The sequence below is a fragment of the Chlorocebus sabaeus genome, chromosome 24 (assembly GCF_047675955.1).
Source record: "Chlorocebus sabaeus isolate Y175 chromosome 24, mChlSab1.0.hap1, whole genome shotgun sequence".
NCBI lineage: Eukaryota > Metazoa > Chordata > Mammalia > Primates > Cercopithecidae > Chlorocebus > Chlorocebus sabaeus.
The window spans coordinates 49627743-49642814 of NC_132927.1; the positions used below are offsets into that span (position 1 = coordinate 49627743).

General features: G+C 45.3%; 2 protein-coding genes across 14 annotated transcripts in view; one reads left to right on the forward strand and one right to left on the reverse strand.

The window, feature by feature from the left end:
• PAPLN (papilin, proteoglycan like sulfated glycoprotein) overlaps positions 1 to 6459 on the forward strand; it is a 39679-nt gene extending 33220 nt beyond the window's left edge. For both annotated transcript variants that reach the window (XM_037984219.2, XM_037984217.2), the window contains exons 26-27: positions 261 to 427; positions 4333 to 6459. In XM_037984219.2, the coding sequence (XP_037840147.2) occupies positions 261 to 427; positions 4333 to 4502 (337 nt within the window). In that variant the 3' untranslated portion in view covers positions 4503 to 6459. The remainder of the gene's footprint in view (positions 1 to 260; positions 428 to 4332) is intronic.
• A 554-nt stretch (positions 6460 to 7013) lies between these two features.
• NUMB (NUMB endocytic adaptor protein) overlaps positions 7014 to 15072 on the reverse strand; it is a 190552-nt gene continuing 182493 nt past the window's right edge. For 8 of the 12 annotated variants that reach the window (XM_073011136.1, XM_007987205.3, XM_037984225.2 and 5 more), the window contains 3 exons: positions 14107 to 14253; positions 11089 to 11235; positions 7014 to 9156 (listed from right to left, as the gene is read on the reverse strand). In XM_073011136.1, coding sequence (XP_072867237.1) covers positions 8441 to 9156; positions 11089 to 11235; positions 14107 to 14253 — 1010 coding nt within the window. In that variant the 3' untranslated portion in view covers positions 7014 to 8440. The remainder of the gene's footprint in view (positions 9157 to 11088; positions 11236 to 14106; positions 14254 to 15072) is intronic. The other 4 variants (XM_073011138.1, XM_007987214.3, XM_037984228.2 and 1 more) reach the window with 1 other exon arrangement.

Sequence of the window (15072 nt, forward strand, 5' to 3'; positions counted from 1 at the left end):
CTCAAATTTGAAATAGCAGAAAATAACCTCACCATTCACCCCAGCCTTGGATCGCCCAAGGTTGGAGGGGCACCACCGTCACCCAGTAACCCGCTTAAGCTAGAAACCTTGGTCACTTTTTATTTCTCCCTCTCCTCCACCTCTTTGCCCTCAAGGGGTGGGAATGATTGACTCTAGAATGGCCTTTGATTACCTCTTCCCTCTGTCTCCCAGGCCTCCAGAGGCCCTTGATAGCTCTCCCAGTGTCCTCTCTCCTCCAGGAATGGGCTACCTGTACAGGCTGACGGCCGCCGTGTCCACCAGTCCCCAGATGGCACACTGCTCATCTACAACTTGCGGGTCAGGGATGAGGGTTCCTACACATGCAGCGCCTACCAGGGGAGTCAGGCAGTCAGCCGCAGCACCGAGGTGAAGGTGGTCTCACCAGGTAGGAAAGGTCTATATCTGGGGATGGGAAGGGCATTCCCCAGAATTTACTGGTTCTCGAGGGCTGGTTCTGCAGTCTGAGGGACTCTGGTTTGAATCCTGGCTCACCCTGCCAGTTGCTGGTAGTGTGACTTGGGGCAAGGGGCTTACCTTCCTGAGCCTCATTTTCCTCCTGTCTACAGTGGGACTGCTCTACCACCTGAGAGGGTTGTAATGGAGATGAAGGAAATGATGCTCTGCTGGGCCCCTGGAGATAGCTTAATAGACATTAATGCATGCAGGACATTCAGACTCACCGATTTTGAGACATATGGCTGCCTGGAATTTCATTATAAAACTTAAAACTTAAGGCAGACCACTTAAAATCCGTCCACTGTAATCAGGGTGGCAAAAAGGTGGTTCTGTGACTGAAAAGTGCCTTTATGGCCATTTGACCATATAACCCAGAAAGGAAAAGGCAGGGATTATCACCACTATTTTACAAATGAGACAGGTATGCAGAGAGCCTAAGTGGTGTTTCCACTGGTCACACAGCAAATGAGGCCCACCTGGGACTAGAGCTTGTATCTTTTGACTCCCCATGTTTTTTTCCCCCCCACGAAATTACTATACTTGTACCTAAGTGGCCTCTTACTTGCATCATTTGATATTTGATATTGTAGCCTTACCTCCTCTAGCTACTACTCTATCATACTTCAACAAATCCAAATTGCCTGTAAGATGCATTACTTTTGTACCAAGAAAAAAATACTGCCAATGAAATGACACAATTCTGATACTATCAGTTAGGATGCAGACCAACTTGAGAGATGTGAAAATAAGTCCACATCAGAACTGATGAAACAGACTGTGGCTCAGTGTTCATACTTACAAGAGAGATGTTCAAATAAGCAAGAGGGAAAGGGGGAAAGGGCTTTGCTCACCCCCCAGCCTGTGCTTCCTTGTGTCCTTGGTTTTTGTTCACTGAGGGACTGAAGACAGAGTGGTACCTCGGGCCAAGCTGCCAGTTCTCACAGGCCTGATACAGGCCTTGGTGGAGTATGCCAGGCTTAGAGGTGCCAGGGCCCTTCCTGCCTGGTCTTCTGGGCATTCCTGACAATCAGGGCTGTAGCGCCATGCCAGGAGCATGGCTACACTAAGAGGGGCAGGCCTGGCTGCCTCCTGGCTGCCAGGCTGAGGGTGGAGACTGGCCAGTACTAGAAGTTGAATGTCTGTGGCTGAAATGTTGCTTTGTGAGTGAGACTGACTTGTTGGCTTCCTGTCTATGATCTCTTTAGGCAGCAGTTGGGACTTGCCTCCCCAGGGCCCAGCTCAGTGCTTGGCATCACTAGGTGCTAGTGTTGTGGCAGGAAATGGTACCCAGCGGCTTCTCACTTGTTACTCCGCCGAGCGGGAGGGAGGGTTACAGGGTTCCTTCCTGCCGCTTCGCCAGCCCGCCGCCTTGACCTCTGTCCCGGGCCTCGCTCGGCCCACGGTCTTGCTCTGCCCACTCGGCCCCGCAGGCTGTGCTCCGCTGGCGCTACCTGCCCGGATCCACGCCCGTGGCAGCTCCGCGCTGGGTGCTAACGTATAGACAAGGAGAACAGGGTGGCGCACTCGGAGATGCCAGCAACCGCGGAGCCCCAAGGGGGTGTTACAGGGGCAAATGTTCCCGCCGCTCGCAGCTTGGTGAACGGGAGCGTTACAGCACGTTCTTCCCTCCATTCCCTCCTGCTTGCTGAGCTACAAGAGCCGCAACACTCAGATACTTGGTGACTAAGTGCCTGCCTGCACAATGATGGAGTAACCTTGGCAGGAGCACCACACTCCAGGGACTACTTTTCACCTGTATCATGTCCAGAAAGTTGACCTTGTCTACATAATAACCAAATCAAGGCTCTGAGACAAAGCAAAATGCAGATTTCACATCTTTTCACATCTCTGAAGTTGGTCTGCATCCTAATTGATGGTATCAGAATATTACATCTCATTGGCAGTGTTATTTTCTTGGTACAAAAATAATGCATCTTACAGGCAATTTGGATTTGCTGAAGTATTCACAGTGAGAGAACTGTTAAGAGGATCTAGACATTATGTTTGCGATTACCTCCAGATGGGATTATATGGAGAAAAAAAAGAGAAACTTGCCTGATACCTGGTCACCAAGCTGAAATGACCTGAGATGTGTGCCCAGGTGAGACAGACATGGCCTCAGTCTGGCCACTGTCTTCTGGTCCTCTGCTGGCTGCTCTCACCTGTTCATTTTTTGTTGGGTCACACGGTGTGAGGCTGCCTAACCCTGCCCTACTCGTGGTTGGGTGGCACATTGAATTTCAGTGTTAGCACCAGGGTAAGAGGCCTTGGGGTAGTCAGGCTGAGGTAAAAGGGACATAGCTCTACTGGGAGGACTTCTCAACATCACTGTGAAGTAGGTGCTATTATTAGTCCCATTTCACAGATGAAGAAATGTGCATAAAGGGCTTAAGCAACTTGCCCAGAGTTACCCAGCTGGCAAGTGGCAGAGCCCAGACTGAGCCCAGGCAGTCTGGGTCCAGAGCTGGTGTGTTTAATCACTATGCTGAGTTCCCTCTATGATATGATAGGTCTTGGGCTGTACCAGCTCAGACAGAGTTGATACCCAAGTTAGATTTTTAGAAACAATATGCATTAATGGCTTTGTTATCTATGTAAACTTAGGTAGGTAATATTCTGGTTATACCAACATACCAAACATTTGTAAGGTTGTTTGCTGCTAGGTACAGTCTTTTAGCGGTATTTTGTGAGGAAACAAGGGGAGAGAGGAGAAAGATAAGCTTTCTCTGGCTGCCTGAGGTCTGACTTCAGGGAAGATACTGCTCTGGTCTAAGCTGAGTTTTAAGAACTCCTTTCAGAAGAGAGATGAAGCAGTAGAATGAAACTGTTTTTTTTTGTTTGTTTGTTTTTTGTTTTTTGTTTTTGGAGACAGTCTTGCTCTGTCACCCAGGCTGGAGTGCAGTGGTGTGGTCTCAGCTCACTGCAACCTCTGCCTCTGGGGTTCAAGCAATTCTTCTGCCTCAGCCTCCCGAGTAGCTGGGAATACAGGGGTACGCCACCATGCCTGGCTAATTTTTGCATTTTTAGTAGAGACGGGGTTTCACCATATTGACCAGGGTGGTCTCAAACTCCTGACCTTGTGATCTGCCCGCCTTGGCCTCACAAGTGCTGGGATTACAGGCATGAGCCATCACACCCAGCTGAATGAAACCCTTAATAGGGAGTTATGAGATACAGATGTTCCTAGTAAGTACAGAGGGAGATAAAATAAGGGCTTTGTTCTCAGTATAGCATTAGAGCCACCGTTAAAAGGACTGTTTTCCTATTACTTTGTCTAATATGCATTGCTTCCTCTGGGGAAAGTGAAAAACTGGAATGATGAGGACCCAGGTGACTAAGATAAGCTGGTGATATTGAAGGGACAAAACTTTGATGGTTGGAGGAACCCAGCAGAGAAAGGGAAAAGATAACAGAGCTCTTGCTAACTCAAAATTTTACTTGGGGCTGATCCTACCTGCTCTCCCAATCCAGAGGCCAAACCAGTTGTCATTTAGTAATTCAGGTCTCAAAAGTAAGGAGTTAACTGCAAGAGATGTGTAATCATCCAGTCAGTAAATATTTGGGAGTCTAGGAAGAGCTGTTCACTGGGCTGAGGCCACAAATAATAACGGGAGGACCACTGCATGTTGGAGTGAGGTCAACAAACAGGTAGAAATCATCATCCCTCATAGAGTTTGTACGTATGGTTGTTAAAAGGTTACAGGGTAAGTGCACTTCATTTTGATTCTGGCAGTTATAATGCTGTGTTCCTTTGAGGAAATGAAATGGCAGGTGAGAATTTTCAGCATACACAGAGCTTCCTCACCACCTTCTCTTTCCCCTGTTGTTCCGCAGCACCCACCATCCAGCCCAGGGACCCTGGCAAGGAGTGCATCGACCAGCCAGAGCTGGCCAACTGTGATTTGATCCTACAGGCCCAGCTCTGTGGCAACGAGTATTACTCCAGCTTCTGCTGTGCCAGCTGTTCACGTTTCCAGCCTCACGCTCAGCCCATCTGGCAGTAGGGATGAAGGCTAGTTCCAGCCCCAGTCCAAAATAGTTCATAGAGCTGGGAAGAAAGGAAGATGGACTCTTGGCTTCCTCTCTCTGGCTGGCAAAGGGAGTTATCTTCTGGAATACATTGGCTCTTTCAAAAACCCACCCAGTATTTAGCCACAACAGCAGCCAGTACCAGTTTCCCTCTGTAACCTTCAGCAGTTTACATCTCTGACATAACCACAGGCTACTGTTGTCAAGAAGAGCAATCTGTTTGGATAAGAATAACCTCTACTTTACAGCTTCCCTTTATAATTTCTGTTACACAGGAATAGTTCAATGCATTTGTTTGTTTTTTGAGACTGAGTTTCACTCTCGTCGCCCAGGCTGGAGTGCAATGGCATAATCTCAGCTCACTGCAACCTCCGCCTCCTGGATTCGTGATTCACCTGTGTCAGCCTTCTGAGTAGCTAGGATTACAGATGCCTACTACCACGCCTGGGTAATTTTTGTGTTTTTAGTAGAGACGGGGTTTCACCATGTTGGCCAGGGTGGTCTCGAGCTTCTGACCTCAGATGATCTGCCCACCTCAGCCTCCCAGAGTGCTGGGATTACAGGCATGAGCTACCATGCCCAGCCATCAATACATTTTTTGATTTTTAATTTTTTTTTTTTTTTTTGAGACAGAGTTTCACTCTTCTTGCCCAGGCTGGAGTACAATGGTGCGATCTTGGCTCACCGCAACCTCTGCTTCCTGGGTTCAAGAGATTCTCCTGCCTCAGCCTCCCGAGTAGCTGGGATTACAGGCATGTGCCACTATGCCTGGCTAATTTTGTATTTTTAGTAAAGATGGGGTTTCTCCATGTTGGTCAGGCTGGTCTTGAACTCCCGACCTTGGGTGATCCACCCGTCTCGGCCTCCCACAGTGCTGGGATTACAGGCATGAGCCACTGTGCCCGGCCCATCAGTGTGTTTTAAAGTTAGCTGTCAGGGCTCCACTTAATTTAAAGCTGGACAGGGAGATGTGTAATGATTTCAAAGTTAACACTTGTTTTTTAAGGGGCATGCTAACTCCTGCTGTATCAGGGAAGTATTCTGTGCTACAACCAGCCGTGGTTCCTTGCTCTAGTCTCTCTCACCCTTCTAGGCAGTGCCTCAGTCAGCTCTAAATCCGGTGCAGAGGGTTAACTGCATAACCCTTGTTGGCAAAATGGAATAGATGTAAGACCTCAAACAGGGATTTGTGATGAGACAGCAGCAGTTAGCACTGTTATCTGAGCATGAAAGAACTAGAAAAGCTCCTTACGTCATCAAGATGTTGGACCTTGAAGCCCTCCTGAGGCCAACATGCAAATCTGGCTGTGAAGGTTCACCTGCACCTGTATAAAGCTGACCAGCCTGCTCTGTACAGTGACAATGAGGAACCCCTCTCTTCCTTAAGTAGGAATCTGTGAAGCAAAATGTTTGCTGCCAGAGAAAAATCAGACTGTCATTAAAAACAGCATTAGCAGGATGAGGATACGAATGGGGAAGGGTGGTGGGCAATGCAGTAACAGGGAAATGGTTTCAGAAATGGTCTGAGTTGGAAGACAACATTCTTCATCTCTCAGGACCTCTAATTCCTTGATGCTAAAACAAGAAGCATGGATTCTATGAGCTTCCAAGTCCCTTTCCACTTTAACCGTCTACAGATTTTCCAGAGGACTGCCTAGTAGCAAAGGTTATTCCTGGACACAGGAAAGACAGGCATTACAGGGACCAAAGCTCTGAAGGGTGACTTTTATTACCAACACACTGGCTGGAAAAGGGACAAACCACATCATGGGTGAGTGACACTTCTCAGTCTACTACTCATTCAACAAAGGAAATGTGGGCTGGGGCAGAGGTCTTTTTTCATTTAATACTGGAAAAATACTGAAGAGCATCCATGTTCACTTATGGCTGGTTTTGCTATAGAAATTGGAAAATAAAGGCCACTTCCTTGGACTCCCTAGTTTGTTTAAACCAGATTTTGGCCTATTGGTATAAACACGTCAGAAGGTAAGTTTGAGGTTAACTAGCAGCTAACTAGTTCTAATAGAACCAGTCAAAGAATAGTGGGCTAAGATTAGAGGTAAAACTCATTCTAGGACAGTGGTTCTCAACTTTCTACCATATTGCAAGCTTAAAAAAATCCAAAACACAACCTGGGGGCCCCCCTGCCCCACTAACATTTTGATTTAATTGGTCTGGAACATAGGCCAGGCGTTAGGATTTTAAAACAGTATCCTCAGGTGATTCTACTGCATAGCCCAGGTTGAGAGGCACTGCCCCAGTCCTGGGGTACGGCTGAGACTCTGCATGTCTAACCAGCTCCTAGGTGACATCCATGCTGCTGTTCCAGACCACACTTTGAGCAGCAAGAATCTGACTTTAGAGATACACTCAGGATTAACTTAACCTTAAAGTATGAATGAAAATATTAATCTTAAGGGTATTTTTCTAGTCATTAAACTGGGGATTTGCAGCAGCAGTAGAATAGAGAGACAGTAAGACCAAAAGAATGAAAAGTACATTCATTTACTAATAAAGGAAAGGGGAAAGAATAGCCCTTCATGGGCAAAAGCTTCTACCACGAACATTTATTTTTGTTAAAGCAGATTATAAATTTTCATCAGTACAAATATATATAACTTACATTTGATTGTAAGGCCAACGTTCAAAAGTAAAAATGAGATGAGCTCTCTTATTGTTATCCGAGGTCAAGAGGCTGCAACTGTCAAGGGGATGTTCTCACCGAAAGGGGGTTTGGGAGAAGAGGACACACACAAAGCTAATAAAACCAGAATCCCCATCCCCAGAAAACTCATGGGAACAAAATTTAAAGGATAAAACAAAACCCACCAAGACCCATATTACAAACCAATATGGTAACCTGTGTTCCCTTCTATGGTATGATTATGTCATGTTACCTTAGTGTTAAAGGATTAACATAAGGAAATTGCAGCAATATATAAAAGATACATTCTCTATACAGCATATTTAGATTGATTCCATTAAAATAATGACATTAGAATTCTATCATAGGTTTAAAACCAGGACAATACTGCTTTTCCTTTATTTAAAAAAAACTACAACCTAATGACTGTATTGGTCATAAGCAAGATTGTTGTTGCAATGTGCTACTTACAATGAAGGACAGAAAACAAGCTAGGGATCCTGTCTGCAGCTTCCAGCCTTTCCTCTTTTTACTTCAGTAGGCATCAATGATAAATCAATCTTATGTACAATTTCTTACAACTAACCCCTTTACCTTTGGCAAGATTACTTACAACTCATACAATTTTTTAATATCTGAGAACTATTTAAAATATTCTAAACGCATAAAAATAAAGATTTTGGCTTTTGATATATATAATATTTATTCTGTTACTCAAAATGGAAGCTCAACTTCTCCCCCAAAATATAGCTCTGCTGGGCAGTTGCTGATATGCCCTCCGGGGAATTCTGGCAGCATAGCCTGCCTCTCTCTTCCCTAGCCTGAGCACAAACCACCCTGTTCTTTCTTGATTTCTAATACAGGCCACTACTGACAGGAGGCAGGTGAATGGCCTGAAAAACAAAGGGAGATTGCTTTGCTTCCTGTTGTGTTTTATATTTCAGTAAATGTGCTTTGAATATAGAATCTTGTTCAGATACTTTGCCTCTCTGTTGCTAGAGATTTGTAAGGGGGTGAGGGAAGGAGTACAGAAAGCAACATTTCCTTGACTTCTTTAGCCTAATTGCAAGGCAGCTTTTCTCTAGGAATGCTTTTTCCCACATCTTTCAAAATCACCCCTCACAGTACTCTGGGCCTGGACTTGTTCCTTGGGACCTTTGGGATTAGTGAAAAGAGTACTAATCAGGAGACAAAGTCTGTTTTGCTCCTTTGACCTCTACCCCCTGCTCCCTGTCTGGTATGGACAAGATACACAGCCATAGGGATTGCTTAAAGTTCAATTTCAAATGTCTTCTGTAAGTCACTGGAGAAAGGGTTGGTGGGGGAGGGATTAGTACGCTGCTTGGACTTGTTTTCTAATGCAGCCCACTGGGCTTCAAAAGGATCCACCGGGCAGGTGCCTGTAGGAACCTCTGTATGCTTGTCTGCTGAGGCCAACCTGCCATCATCTATACCATTGAAAGCTGCAGAACCGTTGAGGTGCTGAGCAGGAGGCTTAAAGAAGGGACTGGTGGTAGCACTGCTTGCCTCGTAGTGAGGGAATGTCTGCTGCCTGACCAGGCTGGGTGACTGATGGGGGTGGGCAGCCTGAGGGTGGCCTGCGGTGCCAAATACGTTGGCCACCATCTGGGAGGGAGTGATGCCCACCACAGGCACATTAGGGGCTGGATAGGGCATTCCATTGGCCACAGGATAGGACTGGGCAGGGACAAAGGCTGGCTGCAGGGCTGGGACTACACCCACTGGCACAGGCTGAGAGGTGAGGAATGCATTCCCTTGGAAAGGTGGTACTGGCTGGGAGATGGCAGTGGGTGGAGGAGGCTGGAGAACTGGCTGCAGAGGAGCAGCTGATGCCTGGGGCTGCTGAGCCCGGACGCTCTTAGACACCTCTTCTAACCATCGGTCGGCCTCAGAGGGAGTACGTCTATGACCGGCCTGGAAGAGACCTGGAGAGGCAGCACCAGAAGATTGACCCCACTCGGTCCCTGGAACCAACAAGATGAGAGACAAAAGAATCAGTTAGGGGCATCTTTCCTCACCTTATTTGAATGATCCTAACATGTACAACATGTCACCCCAGTGGGACATTTTGTGGTTTTGATAGGTAGGAGGAAAGTCTATTACCAACTGGGATTTTGTGGTAGGATGAAGAAAACTTGTCAAGACCATGCTGCTGTGTCAGCCACACTGAAGCACTGTCTAGATATAGCTCAAATGCATTAAACCAAGGCAGCTGACTGATGTCAGAAACCCCTCCCTGTTGGTATGGCTCATCCACAATACAGAAACTAGCTGGTTGTGGTGGCTCGCACCTGTAATCCCGGCTACTTGTGAGGTTGAGGCAGGAGGACTACTTGAGCCCAAGAGTTCGAGGCTGCAGTGAGCTATGACTGTACCACTGCACTCTGGCCTGGGCAACACAGTGAGAACTCTGTCTTTATAAAAAAAAAAAAAAAAAAAAGCCAGGCGCGCCGAGGTGGGCAGATCACCTGAGGTCAAGAGATCGAGACTATCCTGGCCAACATGATGAAACCCCATCTCTACTAAAAATACAAAAATTAGCTGGGCGTGGTGATATGTATCTGTAGTCCCAGCTACTCAGGAGGCTGAGGCAAGAGAATTGCTTGAACCTGAGAGGCAGAGGGTGCAGTGAACCGAGATACTCCGGCCTGGTGACAGAGCAAGACTCTGTCTCAGAAAACGAACAAACAAAAAAAACCTAGCTTGCACATCCTCTAAAGGGCCCAAGGCGATTCATCTTCTGCTCTAACAGAGCAAAAAGAAAATAACCAGTAACCTGGTCATATCTTGCTGGCCCCTGCCTGGCTTCCAGAAATATGTTGTCTTTGTGGTGAACTGCCTTTATTACTTATGTTAAAACCTTTTGAGGCCAGGCGTGGTGGCTCACACCTATAATCCCAGCACTTTTGGAGGCCAAGGTGGGTGGATCATGAGGTCAGGAGTTCAAAACCAGCCTGGCCAACATGGTGAAACCCCATTTATGCTAAAAGTACAAAAATGAGTTGGGCATGGTGACATGCACCTGTAGTCCCAGCTACTCGGGAGGCTGAGGCAGGAGAGTTGCTTGAACCCTAGAGATGGAGGTTGCAGTGAGCCAAGATTGTGCCACTGCACTCCAGCCTGGGTGACAGAACAATACATCGTCTCAAAAAAAAAAAAAAAAAAAATTTTTTTTTGGTTATTATAATTAATAGATGTTTTTTACAGAAAAACTAGAAGGTACAAAAAAGCAAAAATGAAGTGCTTTTTGTAACACTTTTTGTAGGCCTCCTATTGTACGAGGCAGGGCCTCTTCTTTCTACAGGCATGTCTGCACATCACCAAATCCAGTGATGGATTTTCTGAGGTGGGGCCCTGGAATCTGCTTTTTTTCTTTTTTCTTTTTTTGAGACAGAGTATTGCTCTGGCGCCCAGGCTGGAGTGCAGTGGCGCAATCTTGGCTCACCGCAACCTCCGTCTCCCGGGTTCAAGCGATTCTCCTGCCTCAGCCTCAAGTAGCTGGGACTAGACTATACGTGCGTGCCACCACGTCTGGCTAAATAGAGACACGGTTTCACCATGTTTGCCAGGATGGTCTCAATCTCCTGACCTCGTGATCCACCCACCTCGGTCTCCCAAAGTGCTGGGATTATAGGCATGAGTCACCACGCCTAGCCGGAATCTGTATTTTATAAAAGCTCTACGGATGGTTTGGTTCCACAGTCCTAATGACTATCAGTCTGATCTCTTTTGTTCTCCTTCACCATCCTTATGTAAGCAGCTTATTTCCAGGAGGGAACGTAGGTTTCCTGAAAGGATTCCTCCCTAGTTCCCACTCAGCTAACTGGCTGACTTTTTGGAACCAGGGTCACTTATCTGATCCCAGAAATCCTCAACACCATCTGTGGCCACCTTACCCGAACATGTGGCTGCAATTTCCTTGTTAGCAGCATCAGGGGCATGGGCCCAAGGGTTGGTTTCACGCACAGGCATTGCTACGGGTGCTAGAGCAGTATGGGCTGGCTTAGCAGCAAGCACATGGAAGGCTGAGTCAGTGCCATTAGCTACAATGGGAGCAGACAACATCAATGGAGTTAATTCATGCAGGGTGTACAAGTGATCCCTTGGAGCTGCGTCAGTCAAGTGAATGTACAATACTGGTGGAATGGAGAGAGAGAAGAGTTGATATTTGGGAAAACCATGATATCTTGCATTGGATGTACATACCATTAGGCAAAGAAGGAATTAGAGGTTGTAATTTTTAAATGGTTGTATAGTAAAGTCAAATGACTGTCCTAGGAAAATATGTTCATGGGGAGAGGGGAAATGAAACCTACAACAACAATTTCAAATTAAGGTGAACAGAGCTGCTCTGTCTTAGGAGTAGCAAAAAACATCTAACTATTCTAAATATAGCTTAGCCTTTGGCATAATGAAGTAGGTACAGCATTTCCCTCTTCTTCACTTTTCCAAAAGGTCAAATTATGTTAACAATAATACTGGTTAAAAATAGGCCAGGCGTGGTGGCTTACGCCTGTAATCCCAGCACTTTGGGAGGCTGAGGTGGGTGGATCACCTGAGGTCAGGAGTTTGAGACCAGCCTGGCTAGCATGGCGAAACCCCGTCTCTACTAAAAATACAAAAATTAGCTGGGCGTGGTGGTGTGCACTTGTAATCCTAGCTACTAGGGAGGCTGAGGCAGGAGAATCGCTTGAACCTGGGAGGCGGAGGTTGCAATGAACCGGGATCACACCACTGCACTCCAGCCTGGGCAACAGAGTAAGACTCCATCTCAAAAAAAAAAAAAAAAAATTACTCTTTGTTTCCTTTTCAAAAGTTAAAATGTGTACATAATTCGTTATTATGTGCTAGTCATTAAGCTAATATTTTACATGCATCATTTCATTTAATTCTCTCGAAAACCCCATGAGTCTGGTATTATCCCCCTATTACAGATGAGAAATCAAAGTTGGTATGTTTTCATTTGCTTGATAAATTTGTAATTTGCTACAGAATTAATTTCAACTTTTTACAAAGATGTTTTTCCCCCCTGTGATGTTTACAATATCACAAAGTACCTACTATTCTTTCCTCATCTCCCCTTATTAAAATCTGCAAACGCTTGTTCCTTTTATTCCAGATATCTATATTAGTTTCTACTCCTTAGCCCAACTCTCAATAACATTTAGTATGGTGTAGACAAGCACCTTCCCCTGACCGACAATATAATTATGTCCTTTTTAGGACTGGACAGCCTATGCCTATGGTGTTGGCACTATGTATATATATTTGAGATGGGGTCTCGCTCTTGTCACCCAGGCTGGAGTGTAATGATCTCGGCTCACTGCAACCTCTGGCTCCCAGGTTCAAGCGATTCTCCTGCCTCAGCCTCCCGAGTAGCTGAGATTACAGGTGCCTGCCACCACGCCCGGCTAACTTTTGTATTTTTAGTAGAGACGGGGTTTCATCATGTTGGCTAGGCTGGTCTCAAACTCCTGACCTCCGGCGATCTGCCTGCCTCAGCCTCCCAAAGTGTTGGGATTATAGGCGTGAGCCACTGCGCCTGGCTGGTGTTGGTACTATTTACCTAGGATTTGTCTAAAAGACTGCCTTTGCTTTTTTGTTGACAAAATTTTTTTTCACCTAGAAACTGGGAGCCCTTCAAAGGCAGGGAAAGGAAACTGAAATATTCAATTGTGTGCACTTAGTGCCTTGTAGGCAGGCAGAATCAGCAGAATGTAATGGGTACTATATTCAGGAAGACCTGAGTTTAAATCCTGTCTGTATGATTTGGGCAATTTACTTATCCTCTCTGAGCCTCTTTTTTTTTTTTTCATCTGTAACACCTACCTCACAGGGTTGTTGTGGGGATTAAATGAAATAATGCATGAATACCTACCACAATGTGGCAAGCAATGTGTAAGTGCTCAATAAATTGTGCCTATTATTACTGGTATAAATGTTTGTTAGATGACATGAAAAGTCATTTGGTATACATGACTATGAAGGTTTATTAAAAAGAAAAAGAAAAAGACCCTTGGAGGAAAAGCGTGCAGTTCTTCCAGTAGAAGCAGGGCACTATCTCCAGAGTAAAACTTTCTCTGAGCTCCTTTCGAAAGAAACGGAGAAACAGCAATTATAGCAGCTGAAATTCTACAAGTCTGTAATTTAAGTTACATAAATTCCTTGCTGACCTCCAAGTCAATATCCACTATTTAGTATCTCTGAAAACAACTTTTAACTCTTCAATGCCACAAACGCAAATTTTAAGATACTTGTTATAGAAGATGAACTACAGAGCTCAAAGGAGTGCCTTTTTCTTTATGAGCCTCTCTGACAGGGCAGAGACTAGGTCAGTCCAGGGCTTCTCAACCTTGGCACCACTGACATTTTGGGCTGGATAATCCTTTGTTGTGGGTGCTGTCCTTTACACTGAAGGATGTTTAGTGGCATTCTTGGCCTCTAACCACATGCCAGTAACACCCCCAACCCCCAACTTGTAAAGCCCCAAAATGTCTCCAGACAGTGAATGACAAATTTTACCCCTGGTTGAGAACAACTACACTAAAGAAAGCATAACCTTTGAACCAATTCTGATGACTACTGCTTTTGGGAAACTGGCTGGGTATGCTGATCCTTAACAATCAAGTGGGAAATAAAGTAGTAGGTTGGGACTATAGAAATTTCTTATAGAATGGGGTGAAAGATGGGCACATGCAGAATGACAAACACAGACATCTTAGAAAACAGGAAGGGGAACAAAGCACAAAGACATTGTTGAATAGATAAATCAATGAATCTAAGACATCAAATAGAGAAATTAATGGGTCTGACCAGGTGTTGGGAAGCTCAGGATGCCAACTTACAGTTAGTGAACAGTGTACTAAAAGTACTGGTTGTAAAGAGAACAGCTGAGCAGGTCAGAGGGCACCAACCTTGGAAGGTAGGAGATTGTGGTGCCACCACTGTCACTGGTTTGGTCATCGGAGCAGATGAGAAGGGGTCCTCAGGTGTGCTGAAGGCACTGGTGATCTGTGAGCATAGGGAGCTGATGCTCTCTGCCTCCCCTTCTACCTCTGGCACTGCAAGGCAAACAGAAAATGGCTCCAGACACAAAAATGGAAAAATCCTGAAATTTGACAGTATGATGCAAGCTGGAATTTTATACAGTATCTCTTGTTTATGGAAAAAAAGGCTCAATTAACTGTATGGCGGGGCTACAAAACCAGTTTCAAAAAATTTACTGGCCACAATTTCATTGGCTTTTCAGATGGGAAAGTATAAAATGTCAACAATTAATGTACTAAGGCACATCTTCCTCTCTTATTTCTTCATTTCCTCCTCTTATAACACTGTTGGGAATCTGTCCTTTTTGTGCCAAGATGTCTAGCTAGCCAGATCTTTCTAGAAGACATATGCAACCTGTATGCCTTCCAACATGTTCTCAAGGCTGTGATCTGAATTAGGTTCTGGAGCCTTTAGTAATTCTGTCAGGAAAATGGGTTAAAGTCTGGGACACTAGTGGATGCTTAGTGCTTTTCTCTGTAACAACTATGATAATGTCATCAATCTCATTTTTCTCCAAAGTCTCTAGTACTAAGCATATGATCTATGATAACATGGAAAAGTGAGCAGAGGTGTAGGACGCTAGGGCCTTTAATCTTAATACAGACTCTAGGATACTTTTGTATCACTAAGGAAGCTAATTATGTGTGCTAAAGCTCTGTTTGCTCATCTGTAAAGAGAATAATAGTTTTTATTCCGTCTGCCCTAGAAGGAGACTGAGCTGAAATGAGGTACCTGAGCTGAGAGCTGAAAAGACCCTCTGTAATCATCTAGTCCAACTATTCTTTAGGCCTAGTTTCATCTGTCAGATGAACTTAACTCTGTACTTTATAGCA